This window comes from Phocoena phocoena, chromosome 15 (genome assembly GCF_963924675.1).
Source record: "Phocoena phocoena chromosome 15, mPhoPho1.1, whole genome shotgun sequence".
Classification (NCBI taxonomy): Eukaryota; Metazoa; Chordata; class Mammalia; order Artiodactyla; family Phocoenidae; genus Phocoena; species Phocoena phocoena.
The window spans coordinates 51,408,403-51,426,229 of NC_089233.1; the positions used below are offsets into that span (position 1 = coordinate 51,408,403).

At 44.2% G+C, this 17,827-nt stretch overlaps 1 protein-coding gene across 1 annotated transcript in view; it reads left to right on the top strand.

The window, feature by feature from the left end:
- Positions 1 to 17,827, top strand: part of PAK5 (p21 (RAC1) activated kinase 5) — a 121,633-nt gene that overhangs the window by 81,064 nt on the left and 22,742 nt on the right. The window contains exon 3 of the mRNA XM_065892266.1: positions 16,947 to 17,438. Coding sequence (XP_065748338.1) covers positions 16,947 to 17,438 — 492 coding nt within the window. The remainder of the gene's footprint in view (positions 1 to 16,946; positions 17,439 to 17,827) is intronic.

Here is a 17,827-nt window from a genome sequence, read left to right on the forward strand (position 1 = left end):
CCAATAGTCATTTTCAACATCTGAAAAATCAAGATATTTCACTTAGAATTCTCAGCTTTTGGGTCTCAGATTTCTCTTATGAAAAATGGGACAACCTGTTATCCCTGGACCCACATTTTCACATAGCATTGGAAATAGAATTGGCTAGAGGTAAAAGCTGCCCCATTACAAGAGACAGGCTCTGCCTAGCCCACTTCATTAATTTTTCCCATTAGCCTAATCCCTAGAGACATTGAGATTTAATATAACCACCAGCATCCCTTGCCTACTCATTTCACAGAAGGGGAAAGTGAGGTCCAGAAAGTCACATGTCACACTTAAGGTTTCACAGTTGGTTGGTTGCAAAAGAAGAACAAGAATCTAGGTCTGCAGTTTCTCCCAGTTCAGTATTTTTCCCATTATATTGGCATATGTAGTTTTAGGGGTTCAACTGCATTTGCCAATAAAACCATGAGAGGTCCCAGTGGCCACCAAAACTTTAGGTTAAGTGGAGGAATAGGAAGAGGATGGGAGGAATGAGGGAGGGAGGGGATAGATTGCTTAATTCTTCACTGATTCCCTCTTCTTGCAGACTTCCAAATATAAGACAAAGCAGACCTGCTTTATATTTGGCTACTATTGTGGCTCAGAAAAAAAAAAAAAAATATATATATATATAACAGTTCCTACCAAGTGTTTTTCTGTCCTTATAATCAGAACTCCAAAGGAGTAAGCTGCTGCTCCATGTTTCATAGGAGACCCGTGAGAAATTCCTGAGCAGGTCTTGTGGGAGGGTAGGAGGTAGGAGGCCTGTTAGTAATTAAAACATTTACTTGATTAAAAATATAACATCTCTCTAAAAAGACTTAGGTGCCTGTGTCCTTAGAACTAGACTCTTAAAAATCAACCAATCACATTTGGATTTCCTGCTGAGAGAAGAAATAGCAATCATGACTCAGATAATTGGGCTTTGGCTCATGGAAAATTCTAGAAACTGATGGGTAACGTTCACATCTCCAATAATAAAAGAAAGCATGAAACTTGAGTAAGTTTCCATACAGCAAAAATGAGGAGGGGTGTGTGTGTGTGTGTGTGTGTGTGTGTGTGTGTGTGTGTATGTGTGTATGTGTGTGTGTGTGTGTGTGTGTGTGTGTGACACCAGCTTTACATTTTGGCTTAAATTTAAAAAAAATTTACAAATGTTAACCCACAGTAAAAAACTCCTCCAATGTTATCTACCTACCTTTCCCATTAGTGTGACAGGAATAAAGGATGTTATGAAATCTGTAGATATTGGCATCCATCTCTTTACTTTTAAATGTTTTTTTTGCTGGGGCTGAGCAGATGAAACCATGGGGGAAAGATAAAGCCCAAACCATATCCATATAGCACCATTCAGATCACAGAACTACCAAAACGGATATGGAGAGAGACTGCTTCCACTCTCCCCTGCAGACAAGGCTGCCTTATAGGGAGGGAAACTGGCTGGAGACCCTGTTCCAGTGCATTTGCTTTTGCTCATGCCAATGCTTTCCAGGGATGAGGCGGCTGTTGGCTTGGGTGTCTGGTGCTGGCCCAGCACATCCATCCCTTGCTCTGGCTCCAGCTGCCAAGAAGCCCCCAGCGTCATCCCAGATCTGCCAGTTCACTAAACACTGGCTGGTTGCCAGGTCCGTGTGTTGCCTTGTTGAGCCTCACAGTCCTGTAAATTCTTGCCCCCTTTGAACAGATGAGGACACCGGAGCTTTGAGAGGCTCAGGAAACAGCCCAGTCAGCCTGCTCAGAGCAGAGCTGGGACCCAGCTTTCTGGGCTCAACCCCTTCAGCCAGACATTGGCTACATCCCCAATGGCACAGGAATAGCTTCTGTGGTGCCACGCCTTAACCTGGCTCCTTACAAGCCCCTTCTAACACCTGCAGCAATAAAGTCCCCTTGGTTTGTGTCATCCTGTTCCATCCTAGAGCTGGATTTCTCAACCTTGACACTATTGACATTTTGGGCCTGGTAATTGTTGTGGGGCATCCCATGCACTGTAGGATATTTAACAGCATCCCTGACCTCTACTCACCGAATGCCAGTAGCACCCCTCCCTCACTTGTAACAAACAAAATATCTCTAGACACCGCCCAATGTCATATGGGGCAGGGGGAGCAGAAGCAACTCCAGCTGAGAAGCACTGTTCTCTAGCTGTCATTTCCCAAATGCTTTCTGGCAGTCAAGGCTATAGGTTCTGGAGATAAACTCCCTGGGTTTGAGTCTTGATATTGCCACTTACAGTTGGGTGAACAGACTGCTTAACTGTGCCCTTACTTCTCTATGAAATGGGAATAAAGACTGCCGCTGCCTTATGATGTTGAGTGAGGCTAAATAAGTTGATAATTACAGTAGCCTAATTATTAATATGCATCCTCTGTATACATCAGTCTGTGTGTATAGTGTGTAGATGGATGACAGCTGTGATGTGACTCTGGAGGTTACTGTGTGCCAGGCACTGTGCTAGGCATTTTACAAGCATGACCCAATTTTGTCCTCGCAACAACTCTGGAAGAATTCAAGATCATCTCCCTTTTACAGTGAAGAAGCTGAGACTCAAAGAGACTATATCTTTCCGGACGTCCCGAGGATGTGAAGACAAACAGCTGAGCCAGGATCCAAAATTAGGTCCGTCTCACTCTAAAGCCTACCTATTCCAGAACGTTCCCATTTCCACCAAGAAAACCAAGGAGCAGAGAGATGGATATGAGGCCTTGGGGCCCAGATGCACACACCGCAGGCAGCCCTCACCTTGCTGACAAAGAATGGGTGCTGATTCACAGGTGGATTTGAGGTGCATGGGAATGCACTTTATTCTCTGTTCTTGGTAGGCTGGAATCCTCTAAGAAGCTCCTTAGCATCAGCAGACTGTGATTTGTGGGTAAAGCTGGGACCATGGGCTGCAAAGAAAGTATTAAGAGTAGCGATCCCTGAGTCTCTCCTATGCACTCACTGTACCTTGAGTGATGGTCTTATTTGATTTTATAAAAGACAGACCAGATTTTCTCACCCATTACAGAAGGCATTGAAGAGCACAAGTTCTAGAATCAGATCCCCAAGATTCCAGCACTTTCAATCTGTGTGATCTTGTCTGTGCCTCAGTTCATTCATCTGTAAATAGGGTGTCTCGATACCTACTTCGAACTTGTCCTGAGGATAAAAAAAGGTTAATAAATGTAAAGGAGTTAGCACATGGCAAGCCCTCAGTGTCAGCCCTTAGTCTCAGGAATATTTCTGGTTGGAAAACATGTCACCATATCTGCTCTCGCCAGTCACAGGAGCAACCTGTCGGTATAATCTTTTACATATTTTCAAATTATGGGGACAGGTTCTATCTGACTCTGCCCTCATGGCCGCTCTGTGCAGCCTCATAATTACTACTGTCATCTCTTTAGAGATATGGGTCACGGAAGGCCAGAGTAGCCGTGTGACTTCCTCAAGGTCATGCAGAGCCTTAGTGACTGAACTGGCCTGAGGACCCCAATCCTGCCACCCCAGTGCTTTCTCTACTCTCCAGAATGGAAATGACATTCTCAGACTTCTTATGGAAGACAGCTGCTAAGAGAGAACAGAAATTTAGCAGCATTAAGGGAAGAGCCATCATCTCTATAGATGCATAGTTGTGATGGTTCCTGCCAACCAATCCCTCTACCTTACCCTCTTCATCTCCACTGCAGAGCAGCAAAGTGACCAAAGCTGGGCCCAGGTCATCCCAAATAGCTAGCATATTAAGGGGTTCTGAGTGAAGAGAGAGGATGCAAGAAAAACCGTGGCATGGTTCCCTAGACTTTCCTTCTGGGATCACCAGTGCAATGATTTTTTCACTGCTCGGCTTCACTTTGTTTTCCCTAGAAGGAAAAAGCAATTGAACCAGTGTGCTCAGCCTTCCTGAATCAATAGTTTAATGTCTCACCATTCTTTGTGGTACTTGTCACACCCAGATTCAACCAAGGCTCCAGGAACAAAACTGTAGCTCCTAATCTACTAAGGATCCCAGCAGAACACTTTTCAGAGACACTTTAGGGCCTGATGGGTAGTGAAATGACGAGGCTGTTGAAATCTGATGGGCTGCGTCCAAAATCTGAGAGAGGGGTAGGGGGAGAGAGAAAAGTGCTTAATATAACAAGGGATAGTATCGCCTATAGATTTTTCTTCCTTTACACATGGGCTCCTGCAAGATGTTCATTAAGGCTCATAAAACATCAAAGAGGTGATTCAGAACAACATCTCTAACATCTGTCCCTTCTCATGGAGACTTTAGGCATCATTTGCCTATGAATGAACTCCTCTTCCCATGAACGTTCTTGTGGTTCAAAGTAAATTGTATTTTGGTCATTATAAGTGGGTTTTCCCGTTACCAAATTAAAAACGAAATGAATCTAACCTGGCATTGTCTGTCCCAGTGCTCTTAGAGGCCCTGACACATTTGAACCATATTCTACAGCAGTGAACTAATCCCTAAAGGTGCAACCCCCTTCCCCCCACCATGTCCCTGCAGGCGGTGACAGATCACAGGTCAGAGTAATCTCTTTTTTTTTTATTGTGGTAAAATATACATAAATCATATTTATTTTAACCATTTATAAATATGCAGTTCAGTGGCATTAAATACAGTCACATTGTTGTATAACCATCATCACTGTCGATAACCAAAACTTTTTCATCATCCTCAACAAAAACTCTGTAACCATCAAACAGTAACAACCCCATTTCCCCTCCCACCAGCCCTTAGTAACCTCTATTCTGTTTTGTGTCTCTATGAATTTGCCTATCCTAGGTACCTCGTGTACGTGGAATCTACAATATTTATCCATGTCTGGCTTATTTCACTAAACCTAGTGTTTTCAAGGTTCATCCATGTTATAGCATGTAACAAAATGCCATTCCTTTTTTGGCTTAATAAATCCCACTGTGTGTATATACCATATTTTGTTATTCATCGGTTAATTGACACTTGGGTTGTTTCCACCTTGTAGCTATTGTGAATCACGCTGCTATGATCATTGGTGTACGAATATTTGCTCAAATCCCTGCTTTCAGTTCGTTTAGATGTGCAGTGTAGGTAGTAGCAGAGTTGTTGGATCATACGGTAGCTCTACGCTTAACCTTTGAGAAACTGCCAAACCGTTTTCTACAGTGTCGTCTTGTCTTTAAACAATTATCAGAAATTTTAAACATATACAAAAGTATACAAAATACTGTGAGTGTTCCTTGTATACCCATGAACTCATCCAGCTTTAATATTTACCAACTGATGGCTGTCATGTTTTATCTATACCCCTACCTGTTTCACTCCATTCCATATTACCTTTTTTTTTTTTTAACATCTTTATTGGAGTGTAATTGCTTTACAATGGTGTGTTAGTTTCTGCTTTATAACAAAGGGAATCAGTTATACATATGCATATGTTCCCATATCTCTTCCCTCTTGCGTTTCCCTCCCTCCCACCCTCCCTGTCCCACCTCTCTAGGTGGTCACAAAGCGGCATGGACATATATACACTACCAAACGTAAAATAGATAGCTAGTGGGAAGCAGCCGCATAGCACAGGGAGATCAGCTCGGTGCAGAGTAATCTGCTCTTGAATAGAGGATGCATCCTTCGTTTGGAGTAGCAATGGTGGGGGGTTAATTGGATATACTGATTCGGAGGTGGAGGAAGAGCCCGAAATACCCTGTCCCCTTGAGCCTGCTGATGGGAGATTGACTCATTTCTTCAAATAACTAGGGTTTGCCTCTTTGTAGGGCTCATGAGCCACTTGTCAGAACTCTCCGTGTGCGTTTGCCATCCGTTATGTAAGGCAGGGAAGTACACGACTCTTCAAACTTCGTGTCATAAGGTGTAAATTCCTACATGCCTAAATAAGAATCCAGCCTCACGGTGTGGGAGATTTTCCTGCAAAAATGCTAAATATGGTGAATGGCTTTCTGCTACATGCAGTTTGGAAACCCAGCAAGTGTCTGATCATCCAGAACTGAACCTCCTTCCCAAGTTCCTTGCACCAGCACCTTAAGGAGACACCTTGATCCCTGAGGTTCTACTGGGCCCTGCTCTTGACCACTGCTGCCTGCTGTGATATGTGTGCCTCTTTCACTGAAATTGAGTGCCAGCTCGAAGTGTGTGCTGTGTCTCTTTGTCATCCGGCCAATATAATAGGCTCTGAAACAGGGCCACTCCATTTTGTAAATGAACATAAGTAATTCGGAGGAAAATGAGCATGGTTCTTCCTCAAGCGGGGACAGTAGCTATTGTTTATTAAGATGCCATTGGAGGTGGAACAACTCCCTACCATCCTGTAATCGGAGCTCTTGTGTCAGCAGTCACTTCAGCGGAAGTGAAGGCTGGAAAGTCATGGATGGAGACACAGGAGCCCATCCACCACAGGCCAGGCAGGCGGGGACTGGCTGCATCAGTGGTGGTCCTGCTGTGGGATTGCAGAGCATAACAGGAGGGATGCAGGTCACAGGGTTTAATGAATCCCCTTCCCCTAATTATCAATCTCTAAAATGTCCCTACAGAGAAAGCTAGGTACTGATTCTCTCCCGAATCCTTACAAGCAGACGTTTTTCTTTCCCCAAGCCAAGCCTAGTCCTGTTACCTTTCCCTCTGAGCCAAGTAAGGACAATTTAAGATGTCCTTTTCTTGCTCAGAGCCTTATGATTCACTTTTATCCTGCGTTTGATTTGTGGAGAACAAGCATCACGCAGTCTGGCCTTTTTTCATTTGGGGGATGAGCAGTGTCTGCTTTATTGTGCTTTGAAAGGTGTATTGGAGCATCACACTCAAGCACTGGAACCAGCTGCCTTCCCATCCCCTATAACTGCAAGGAGTGGATAGAGGGACACCATCCTTCATGGAAACTTCCGCAGTCCCCATTCTGTGGACGCAGACTTACAACACGCCTGCCCGTGCACACACACACCTCCAGCACAATCCAGCCGCAGCCTCCCTGTCGCCAGCATGGAAGGCCACAGTGACAAATAGATGCTGCCGCAGGGTTTTTTTCCTTCTTTTCTTTCTCTCTCCCTCCCCCCACCAAGCCTTTTTTTCTAGCCTTGGCATAAAATGGTCAAATGATGTTCTACTGCAGAATTCAATTTCACAGTTCAGTTAGGTCCTTGATTACACTGCCAAATTCAGACTACTGTGCATTTAACTAACATGGATCAGGGGAATTCTGGCTGACAGCCAGCTTTAATCAGAGTAATTGATAGCTGTGTGGAGTTTTATGCCCTGTCCACCCCAGCACACCCCTGGTGAAATTGATTGATTAAATGAATTCATTGCTATAATTATTTATAATTTTGATACATCACAAGCCTGTGACTGGCCCTATCCTTGGAGATGTGCTCATTGTGGAAGGGGAATCTGGCTGAGTTGTTAACTGAGGATTATTTATTCCCATATAATACTGCTTGTTTTTTTTTTTTTTTTTTTGGTCCTTCTTATTTTTTGATTGAGTTTGAATAGAGACATGAAAAAGCCCGTTTCTTTAAGATTTAATTTATATTGAATTCTAAAAGGCATTGGGAAACTAAAAAATGAATATGTTATTAACCATTTTAGAGGAAAGAAACTAAGACTGTTTCTCTGTCTTTTCAATATTTTTAAAGATTCCTGTAGCGAGAATTCCTTCTGAGAATGTATCTGATTTCCAATGACAATTAGTGGTCATGTGACATCAACTAAGCAGTTTGGCAGTCTGGTGATATCAGCCTGGGTAATAATTTACAAATAAATCTGTTCTGCTCTTATTACATCTTGCCATATGGAGATCACCCTTAAAAGTATGCAGGCTATGGTCTCACTTGTATGAAACTATTGATACTTTTCCACAAAATCACAGGACTGTTCTCTTTAGAGGAGTGGGGGAAGGCTTTCTGGAGTCTCTTTATTGTTTTCTCTCCTGCCTTGTGGCTTTCCACCCCTGCTCCCTCTGCCCTTGCAATAAGGTCTTAGAAGGTAAACTATATGCATAGATCTTTTCGAAATGGTTTGGGGCACGGATGGTGGGAGGCACATTGGACTCGCTTATTAAATATCTATACCTTTCCCTGGTCCAATTTCACCACATTGTGGTTTCACTAGATTATAAAATCCTACATCCCTCTTGAGATGCTACAGTCCTGCCCACGTGGACTCCAAATGTACTCCTTTTGTTCTAGAATATATTTGTAAATCAGGTTGTAGAAAAGGTAGCCCAGTTCAAGCTTCACTCTTCTGCAAGTCTCTCTTACAGACACAAACATGTATATATGTACAAAACAGTATGTATGGACAAATTCATCATTTTTGTTTCACCCATTTATAATTATAAGATATCATGGGAAAGATGATTTAGAGTAGAACAATTAAATAATTATAACAGTTTAAGAGCCATGGAAAAGGGCCAGGAGTCCATGTTATAAAAGAAAGCTTGGGCTTTCTTTCTTGAACAAACACACAGAAGAAAGTTTGGACATTGCAGCTGAACACAAAATTCTGCTCTGGCCAAAGTAAAAATGAAAGCAGTGAATTATGTATATATGAGCAACTCATTTTGCTGTGATGATTATTCTTTTTTTTTGTATATTTTGAGCTGATTTCTATAAGCCAAGCCAAGCCCCCCCCACACACACACACTTAATTTTTCTCTTCACCCCCCTCCCCCAGGCATTATCGTCCATCATTTTCTGGCCCAGTTCTTGCATTTGGCCTCAGGCTGCTCAGACATCTGGGCCCCCAGTGAAACACCCTAATCAGGCTTTAGCTCCGTAGCAGTTACTCTACACTGTGCCCACCTCTGTCCTGACCCTGTCTACCTTTGCATCATTGAAAGATAGCTCTGAGAAGGTATCATGGACCCATGTTCTAAAGTGACACTGTCAGGATTTGAACCCCAGCTCGACTTCTTAGGAGCTTCGAGACCTTTGCACGACTACTTAAACCTGCGGTGCCTCAGTTTCCTTTTCTGTAAAATGGAACAATTACAGGACTTTATCTCACTGTGTAACTTGGGATTTAAATGTAGCCATGTACATGAAATGCTTGGAACAGTCCCTGGCACGTGGGAAGCACTCAGCAAATGTCAAGTACCATTATTAACATCAGTATGAGTTACTCCTGTGAGACAAGCTTCTAACAGAGCAGTTGGTTAATGGAAGGGGCCCCGACTTTGCTCCCAGTAAAACACCCCTACTTTTTATCAGAGAGAATGTCCACCCTTGATTATGTAGGCCAGGGAGGTGACAACTAGTGGAAGAAATGCCAAGGCAGACAAGAAAGAAGGCCTGTGGTGCCACTGTGTCCAGCAGCTGGGATATGGATACCCTCCCACTGGAGGTGAAGGCCTGACCGGAGCTGAAGAATCGGGTTGTATAATATTCTTGGAGGTTTGGGGCAGTTGGCCTTGGATTGCTTGGGAACAGTTTCACCTCCCAGAGCCTCAGCTTTATCAATACAGTGGGATTAACTGCCTTCTGCTTGACTCTTAGAGTGAAAAATCATGAGGCCAGCCACCAACGTGTGGGCCAGCGATAGTCACCATCATGGAATCCTTGGGTCATCAAAACCCAACTGTGAGCCATGGTTCTGCAAGATGGTGGCCAGAACAAAGTCACCTATGAATTTCTCCTTCCCAAAGCCAGCTGTTTGTCCACCATCATCTCCTTGAGGGGATGGAGTCTAGAAGGAGGACCATGCATTCTCTCACTGGAGCCAAAAGTCCATTGTCCTTTGACTGGTATCCCTTGAGTCTGGTTCCAAAAACTGTCTCCTGTGATAGTGTTTGCTCCTCACCCACTGCTTTTTTAAGAGTCTGCACCTCTTCCCAGCAGCCATGAAAGATAATGGCACCGTTTTATCTCCAAGACCTAGTATCAAAGACGTTTAGCTAGCACTGAACATCTCTGCATTCTGTCTGACTGGAAATTGTCCCATTTGTGCAGACAAGCATCCTTTGCTTTCTTTTTCTTTTTTTTTAATTAATTATATTTTAATTTAATTTTTATTTTATTTTATATTGGAGTATGGTTGATTTACAAGACAAAGGAGGCAAAAGAATAGACAATGGAGAAAAGACAGTCTCTTCAATAAGTGGTGCTGGGAAAACTGGACAGCTACATGTAAAAGAGTGAAACTAGAACATTCTCTAACACCATACACAAAAAAAAACTCCAAATGGATTAAAGACCTAAATGTAAGGCCAGGTACAAGCATCCTTTTCTTTTTTTATTTTTTTTTGCGGTACACGGGCCTCTCACTGTTGTGGCCTCTCCCGTTGCAGAGCACAGGCTCCGGACACACAGGCTCAGCAGCCATGGCTCACGGGCCCAGCCCCTCCATGGCATGTGGGATCTTCCCAGACCGGGGCACGAACCCGCGTCCCCTGCATCAGCAGGCGGACTCTCAACCACTGTGCCACCAGGGAAGCCCCAGCATCCTTTTCTTGATGCATCATGCCAGCCGTGAAGATTAGACTCTGATAAGGAAGAGCAGTGTCCGGATGTGATTCCTACAAGAAACAGCCTTTTATTTCTGACATTTCTTCAGAGACGAGTTATACATGCTTGCGGGGAATGAATTCAGTTTCACTTAAACTACAGGAGGAGATCCTCCCAGGAGGACACCAGGAGATGATGGCATGTGGCGGCTCCCAGGACACACTTTCAAAATAAAAGTCACAGACCCCGCTTGCCCTCACACACTGGCCTTGTGACTAGACTGGGCTTGGCTAATCTGGCTTAATTTAAAGGAAGAATTGACTTATTTAATTTACGCTGACATTCGTCTCCCCACCAGCCCAGCACATACACATGCCAGTTTTCCTGGTGTATGGCACAAATCCGGGGCCTTAGACACAAATCAGCTTGATGTCAAATATAGCATTTTAATTAGAATACAGTGCTGAATATATTACAATTAGGGACACTTTGATTGTTTTAGAAGGTTAATGTATGGCAGTATATATGCTGCCAGTATATTGTACATATTCAGTAAATGCTCACTAGTCTTATTACCACTGTAGTTGCTATTTATTATTTTATTTTATATTCCTGCCACTGTGCTAAGCACTTTATATAATAATAACACTACCCAGAATGAATTAGCAGACTGTATGGAACAGTCACTGTTCAAACCCTTTGATTTGTATTCAGTTCCTTAGAGTTCACAGTGACCTAAGGAGATAGGTATTATTATCATTTGGTAGGTATTATTATTATTGCTCTCATTTTACCAGTGAGAAAACTGAAGCACAGGAGTTGAAATAACTTGCCCAATGTCGTACAACTTGTAAATGGCAGAAGAAGTTTTCGAGTTCAAAGTCTTTTCTTAAACACCAGGCTGCTCTAGGATTCCCCCAGGTAAGCCTCATAAAAACCCCATGAGGGAGGTGTGATGACCCTCATTTTACAGATGAGGAAACTGAGGTTGAGAGAGGCTAAATGATTTGACTCAAGTCATTAGAATCAATATTCAGCCCTCAATATGTCCTTCAAATATGTTCTCTCTGCTCTGCAATCAGGCCGGGGCCCTGGCTTAGCAGGACACGGGCCCCTGCTGGCTGATGCTAGACTGACTGAGTGCAGCAGTACAGGAGGCCAGCAGTGTGATCTGGGAGCCAATGCACAGTGCATAACTGAGAATGGTACCATGGCAATTTTCAGGAGGCTGCTGTGTGCAGATCTTGCTCCCTGACTTGTTGAAGAGGCATCTGTCCATGCTGTGCAAGGGACCAGAGGTTCAGACACCTTCCTTCTGCCAGACGACCACCATGTTGCCAGATGCAACGAGCAACATGCCGCATCCAACTTCACTTCTCCGTGGCATTTGATGTGGTTCATCACTCCTTCCTTCTTGAAATACTTTCCTTCCTGGGCTCCAGGACATCCTAGTCCCTTAGTTTCTTTCCTACATCACAGGCCACTCCTTCTCTGCTCCTTTTTGCAAGTTCCTTCTCCTCTTTTTAGTCTCTAGATGTTGTAGTCCTTGGATTTTCTCTTACACATTCAACACCATGGCTTTTAACACCAGCTAAATACTGATGACTCTCAGATTCATGTCTTTAATGTCAACTTTCCCGTGGACTGGAGTCATGTCTAAGTCACCTAAGCGGCATCTCTGCTTGGATGCTTAATAGCTCTCTCAAACTTAATGTGGCCATGATGGAACTCTGGGTTTCACCCTATGTTTTAGTTATCTATTGCTGTGTAACAAATCATCCCCAAACTTAATGGCTTAAAACAACAATGAACATTTATTACCTCACACAGTTCCTCTGGGTTTCCATGGCTAGCTTAACTAGGTGATTCTGACCTTGAGTCTGTCATGAGGTTGCAGTCAAGAGGTCAGCAGGGCTGCAATCATCTGAAGGCTTGACTGGGGCCAGAGGATCACCTCCAAGATGGCACACATGGCTGTTGGTGGCAGACTTCAGTTTCTAGCTGGCTCTTGGCAGGAGGACCTCTCTATAGGGTTTGAGGGGTGTCCTCGCGACATGGCAGCTGGGGAAAGCCAGAGCAAGCAATCCAAGAGAGAAGGCAGAGAAGCCACAATGTCTTTTTTTGGCCTCAGAGGACACTTACTATTACTTCCACCATATTCTTTTGCTCACAGATCAACCTGATACAATGGGGGAGGAGACTACACATTCATGTCAGGAGGCAGGAATCACTGGGAACCATCTTGGAGGCTGATTCACAGCTGAGAAGCCTGCTCCTGCCCCTATGCGCCTCATATTATTAAGTGGCTTGCTCCTCAGCATAATATCCTGGGAGTCATCTTTGATTCTTCTCCTTCATATTCAATCCATCAGAAAATTGGATCAGCTCCATCTTCAGACTCTACTCTGGATCCCATTTCTCACCCCATCTAGAGCACCCACCCTCATCTCTGCCCATATTGACTGCAGTAAGCTAACTGGCAACCCTGTTTCCACCCTTGCCACCAAAGCCTCTTCTCCAGCATCCAGAGAGTCAAGTTCATGTCACTGTCCTCTGCTTAGCAACCTCCAGTGGCTCCCACTTCCCTCAGCAACAGCCAGCATCCTTGCCGTGGTCTGTATGATCTGGCCCCTCACCACTTCTCTCTCTGTCTTTCCAAACTGCCTCCTCTCTGCACCAGGAGAGCCTCCAGGCTGTTCCTCAAGCCTGTGTGTGCCTCAGAATCCTGCGTGTGCTGTGCCCTCTGCCTGGACTACCCCTGCCCCCCACAGTCACAGGGCTTGCTCCCGCACTTCAGCCAGGTTTCTGCTCATGTTACACCTCTCAAAAAGGCCTTCCTTGGCCATCCCATGCAAGATGGCACCTTGTTATTCTCAATCCCCTTGTTCTGCTTTATTTTTCTTCATATCACCTATTACTACTGGACCACATACTATATATTTATTGATTTTCTTGTTTATCATCCGTCTCCTTCTCTAGAATGTCAACTCCAGGACAACAGAAATACCATCCATTATGATTATTGCTGGACCTTCCCACAGCACCTGAAATGGTGCCTAGCACATAATGGTTGCTTAAATATTAATCTGTGCACTAAACAAATGAATGAATGGACCATGTGGGAGCAATGAATTCAACTAGAACAGTGCCACCCGATAGAACATTCTGCAATGGTGGAAATATTCTATATGTTCTATAAATATTTTATATCTTGTCCAATGTGGTGACTCTTAAATACCTAACATGTGACTAATATGAGTGAGGAATGGATTTTTTTTTATTTTAACTTTTAATTTCTATTGATTTTAATTAAATAGTCATGTGTAGCCAGCAACCATCATTTTAGAGCAAATCTGGATCCTTGGAGTGGGCATGTAAATGTCATTCCATGTACATCCTGGTAGAGTGGAAGAGACTTCCTGGGACGCTGTGTTAAGAAGGAGCTGGAGGTCCAATCAATGAATCTTTTTCAAACACCTTCTATGTATCCAACACTCTCGTTATCATCAGGATCTTACACAAAAGAGTGTATTCATCTATTAGCACTTTCTGCTTTGGGCAAGGAGGCGAGTATGGTATGATGTGGTATATTCACCATCCCTGACCTCAGTCATTCCAGGGGTGACCAGAGCTCCTTCCTGACTTTTCCAGAGAGTGATTGCTGGAACTTACACCTAGTGTCATGGCAGCCCCTCACTGGCTTTCCCCACCCCTGCCCCGTGTGTCCTCCCCATCCTCTCCACTAAGTTCCCTCAATCCACTCTTCACAATCAGAGTAGAATGTTCTTGCCTTGAATCCTTTTGAGGGCTGAGCAGATTTCTCTTTCACACACACAGCCCTGCAGATTTTGGATTTTCTCAAACATTATACATTTATACTGATTTGTATGTGTTTATCTTATTGTCCGAAAAGCTGCTTTGCACAGGGAGTTAGGTTGTCCCTTTTACGTATTTGGTGAGTCCCCTACATATGAACCTTCAAGTTGTGAACTTTCAAAGATGTGAACGTGCATTCGTATGTCCAGTCACGTAAGTTAGTTCACATGTCTGGTGTACATTGTCACATGCATACATCCTCTACAAGTGGTTGTGCTTTTGTGTACTGTACTGTACAGTATCTTTATTTCAAGCCCAGGATGTCCAGAAGCAAGTGTAAAAGCAGCAGTGATATAGCTGGTACTGCTAAGAAGCGCCAAGCGATAACAATGGAAACAAAAGTGAAAATAATTGAGAGAGTGAAGCGAGGCAAAATAAGATGGTAGACACTGCTAGTTCTTATAACATGAATTGTTTAACCATTGGCATGATTATGAAGAACAAGGACAAGATCACGGAACATGTGAAGTCTGCTGTGCTGATGATGTCACCAGTAATATCGAAGAAGCGTGGAAAAGTGACGGAGGAGATGGAGAAACTTCTCAGTGTGCGGATGCAGGATCACATCAGTGTCGAGTCCCGCTCAGCTTAATGCTGTTGCAAGAGAAAGCCAAAAGCCTTTATGAAGACTTGAAGAAGAAACACAGTGAAGAATCAGAGGGCGCATCTTTTAATGCCAGCCATGTCTGGTTTCATTGGTTCGAGGCTAGAGCCAACCTTCACAACGTAAAGGCAAGTGGCGAGGCAGCAAGTGCAGATACGGTAGCTGCCTGGGAACTTCCTAAAACACTTTGAGAAATTATTGATGAAGGAAGGTATTTCCCCTAGCAGATTTTTAATGTGGATGAGACAGTACTGTACTGGAGAAGGATGCCAGACCAAAGTTACATCAATAAGAAAGAAAAGTTGATGCCAGGCTATAAAGCAGCAAAGGACTGGCTAACTCTGTTGTTTGGTGGCAATGCTTTTGGCAATATGAAGCTGAAGGCTGTCTTAGTTTATCATTCAGAGAACCCAAGAGCCCTTAAAAACATAGCCCAGGGCTCCCTTCCTGTTGTGTGGAAGAGTAACCCCAAATCCTGGGTTACCCACACCATTTTCCAGGACTGATTTTTCCACCACTTTATCCCGGAGGTAGAGAAATCTTGCTTGGAGCAAGATGTCCCATTCAACATTCTTTTGCTTCTCAACAGTGCTCCAGGCTGCCCCCCATTCATGGACGACTTTCACCCCAACATCAAAGTAGTGCATCTGCCACCAAATTCTATGTTGCTCATCCAACCCATGGACCAGGGAGTTATTGTGATTTTCAAGAAATATGTATGTCACACTTTTTGTCAGGTAGTTAAGGCGAGTGATGAATCAGGAACAACCTTGCAACAATTTTGGAAGGACTTTAACATCTACAAGGCCATAAAAAACATTAACTTTGCTTGGCGTGAGGTTACAGCCATCACCATGAATGGGGTTTGGAAGAGCCTTTGCCCACAGTTTGTTCACGATTTTCATGGATTTGAGAATGTGGATGAGGAGTCCAAAGAGGTTTTCAGCAACTTAGTGACCCTCAGTGAGAAGCTGGAGCTAGATCTGCGAGAGGACAACTTCATTGAACTTCTTGCTGTGCAACATGAGGGGCTTACTAATGAAGACCTTATGGAATTGGAGGCCCAGAGAAAGGACAAAGAGAGACAAGAGGAAGAAGTAACTGAAGAACCGAAGAGTTTCATGATGCAGGAAATGGCAAGGGGATTTTCTTTATCTGAGGAGGCACTGTTAGTTTTTGAGACACAGGACCCGAACATAGAATGGTACACCAAAGTTGCAGCAGCCGCTCAGAATGCAATCCAGTGCTACCGCATCATCTAAGATGAGAAAAAAGAGCTACTACCCAGACATCACTGGATCGTTTATTTTTCAAGACGGTAGGTAGAATTGAATCCAGCAAGGAACCAGAACCCGTGTCATCCACATCAGGCATGAGTGAAATTGCAGCTTGCCCTCCATCTCCTATTGCTGACGATCCTTCAGCTCTACCATCTCCCACCTCCTCTCCCTCCTCCAGTCAGTAACTCTTCTTGCCTGTTCACTTGATCAGCCCCTGTGTGCCAGCTGTTGTACTGCACTACTGTACATTTCAAGGTACTGTTCTGTAAGATTAAAAATGTTTATTTTTTGTTTTTATGTATTATTTGTGTCAAAAGTATTATAAACCTGTTACAGTACAGTACTATAGAGCCGATTGTGTTAGTTGAGTACCTAGACTACCTTTGTTGGACTTACAAACAAATTGGACTTATGAACACGATCTCGGAATGGAACACATTCGTGTGTAGGGGACTTACCGTATTGGCGTTTTCCCCTTCATAACTCCTGGGATCACCTCCTACTACTTGTGTTCTAATCCAGGTCTCAGAGTCTACTTCTGGGGATTTTGTTAGGGAAGGAGGAAGAAATAGGCAGGATGGGGAGGTCGGAGGGCAGATAAAGGGTGGAAGCGATGCATCCTGGGACCCCACGAGGTAAGCCTCACCCACGAGTGGGTTGTGCAGTGGTGCTCATCATTTGGACCAGCTGTGTGATGGCTATGGTATTCAGATGTAGCATGTGAATTTCTCCATCTGTGTCTGTCTTCCCAGGTGGATTATGATCGAGCACAGGTGGTCCTCAGCCCTCCACTGTCAGGGTCCGACACCTACCCCAGGGGCCCTGCCAAACTACCTCAAAGTCAAAGCAAAGCAGGCTATTCCTCAAGCAGCCACCAGTACCCATCTGGGTACCACACAGCCACCCTGTACCACCACCCCTCCCTCCAGACCAGTTCGCAGTACATCTCCACAGCTTCTTACCTGAGCTCTCTCAGCATCTCATCTAGCACCTACCCCCCACCCAGCTGGGGCTCCGCCTCAGACCAGCAGCCCTCCAGGGTGTCCCATGAACAGTTCCGGGCAGCTCTGCAGCTGGTGGTCAGCCCAGGAGACCCCAGAGAATATTTGGACAACTTTATCAAAATCGGGGAAGGGTCAACCGGCATTGTGTGCATCGCCACTGAGAAACACACAGGGAAGCAAGTCGCTGTGAAGAAAATGGACCTCCGAAAACAACAGAGACGAGAGCTGCTTTTTAATGAGGTAGATGGTGTGTTCGGATCATCCTTTCTGTCCTATGTAACATTTCTTTCCCATTTCAGAAATAACACATATACATTTTAGGACATTAGAAAACACAGAAAATATAAATACAAAAATAGCATCCCTTTTTCTATGCCTGTATGGCTGCCTCTTTATGAAGTTCTTCCTGTGGATCAGCCACTGTGCTAAGCATTGGTCTGGTTTGATTCTCACAATAGCCATAGACAGAAAAATGTTATCTCCATTTAGCAATAAGGAAACCTAGCATCAGATTATGTTACTAACCCAGGGTCAGTAGGTTCATACAGCTGTAACAATGCAATCAGCTGTGACTTTGGACCCTCTTCCGTGATGGCTTATGTGAAGGCTCCACCCAGCTCCAACTCCCA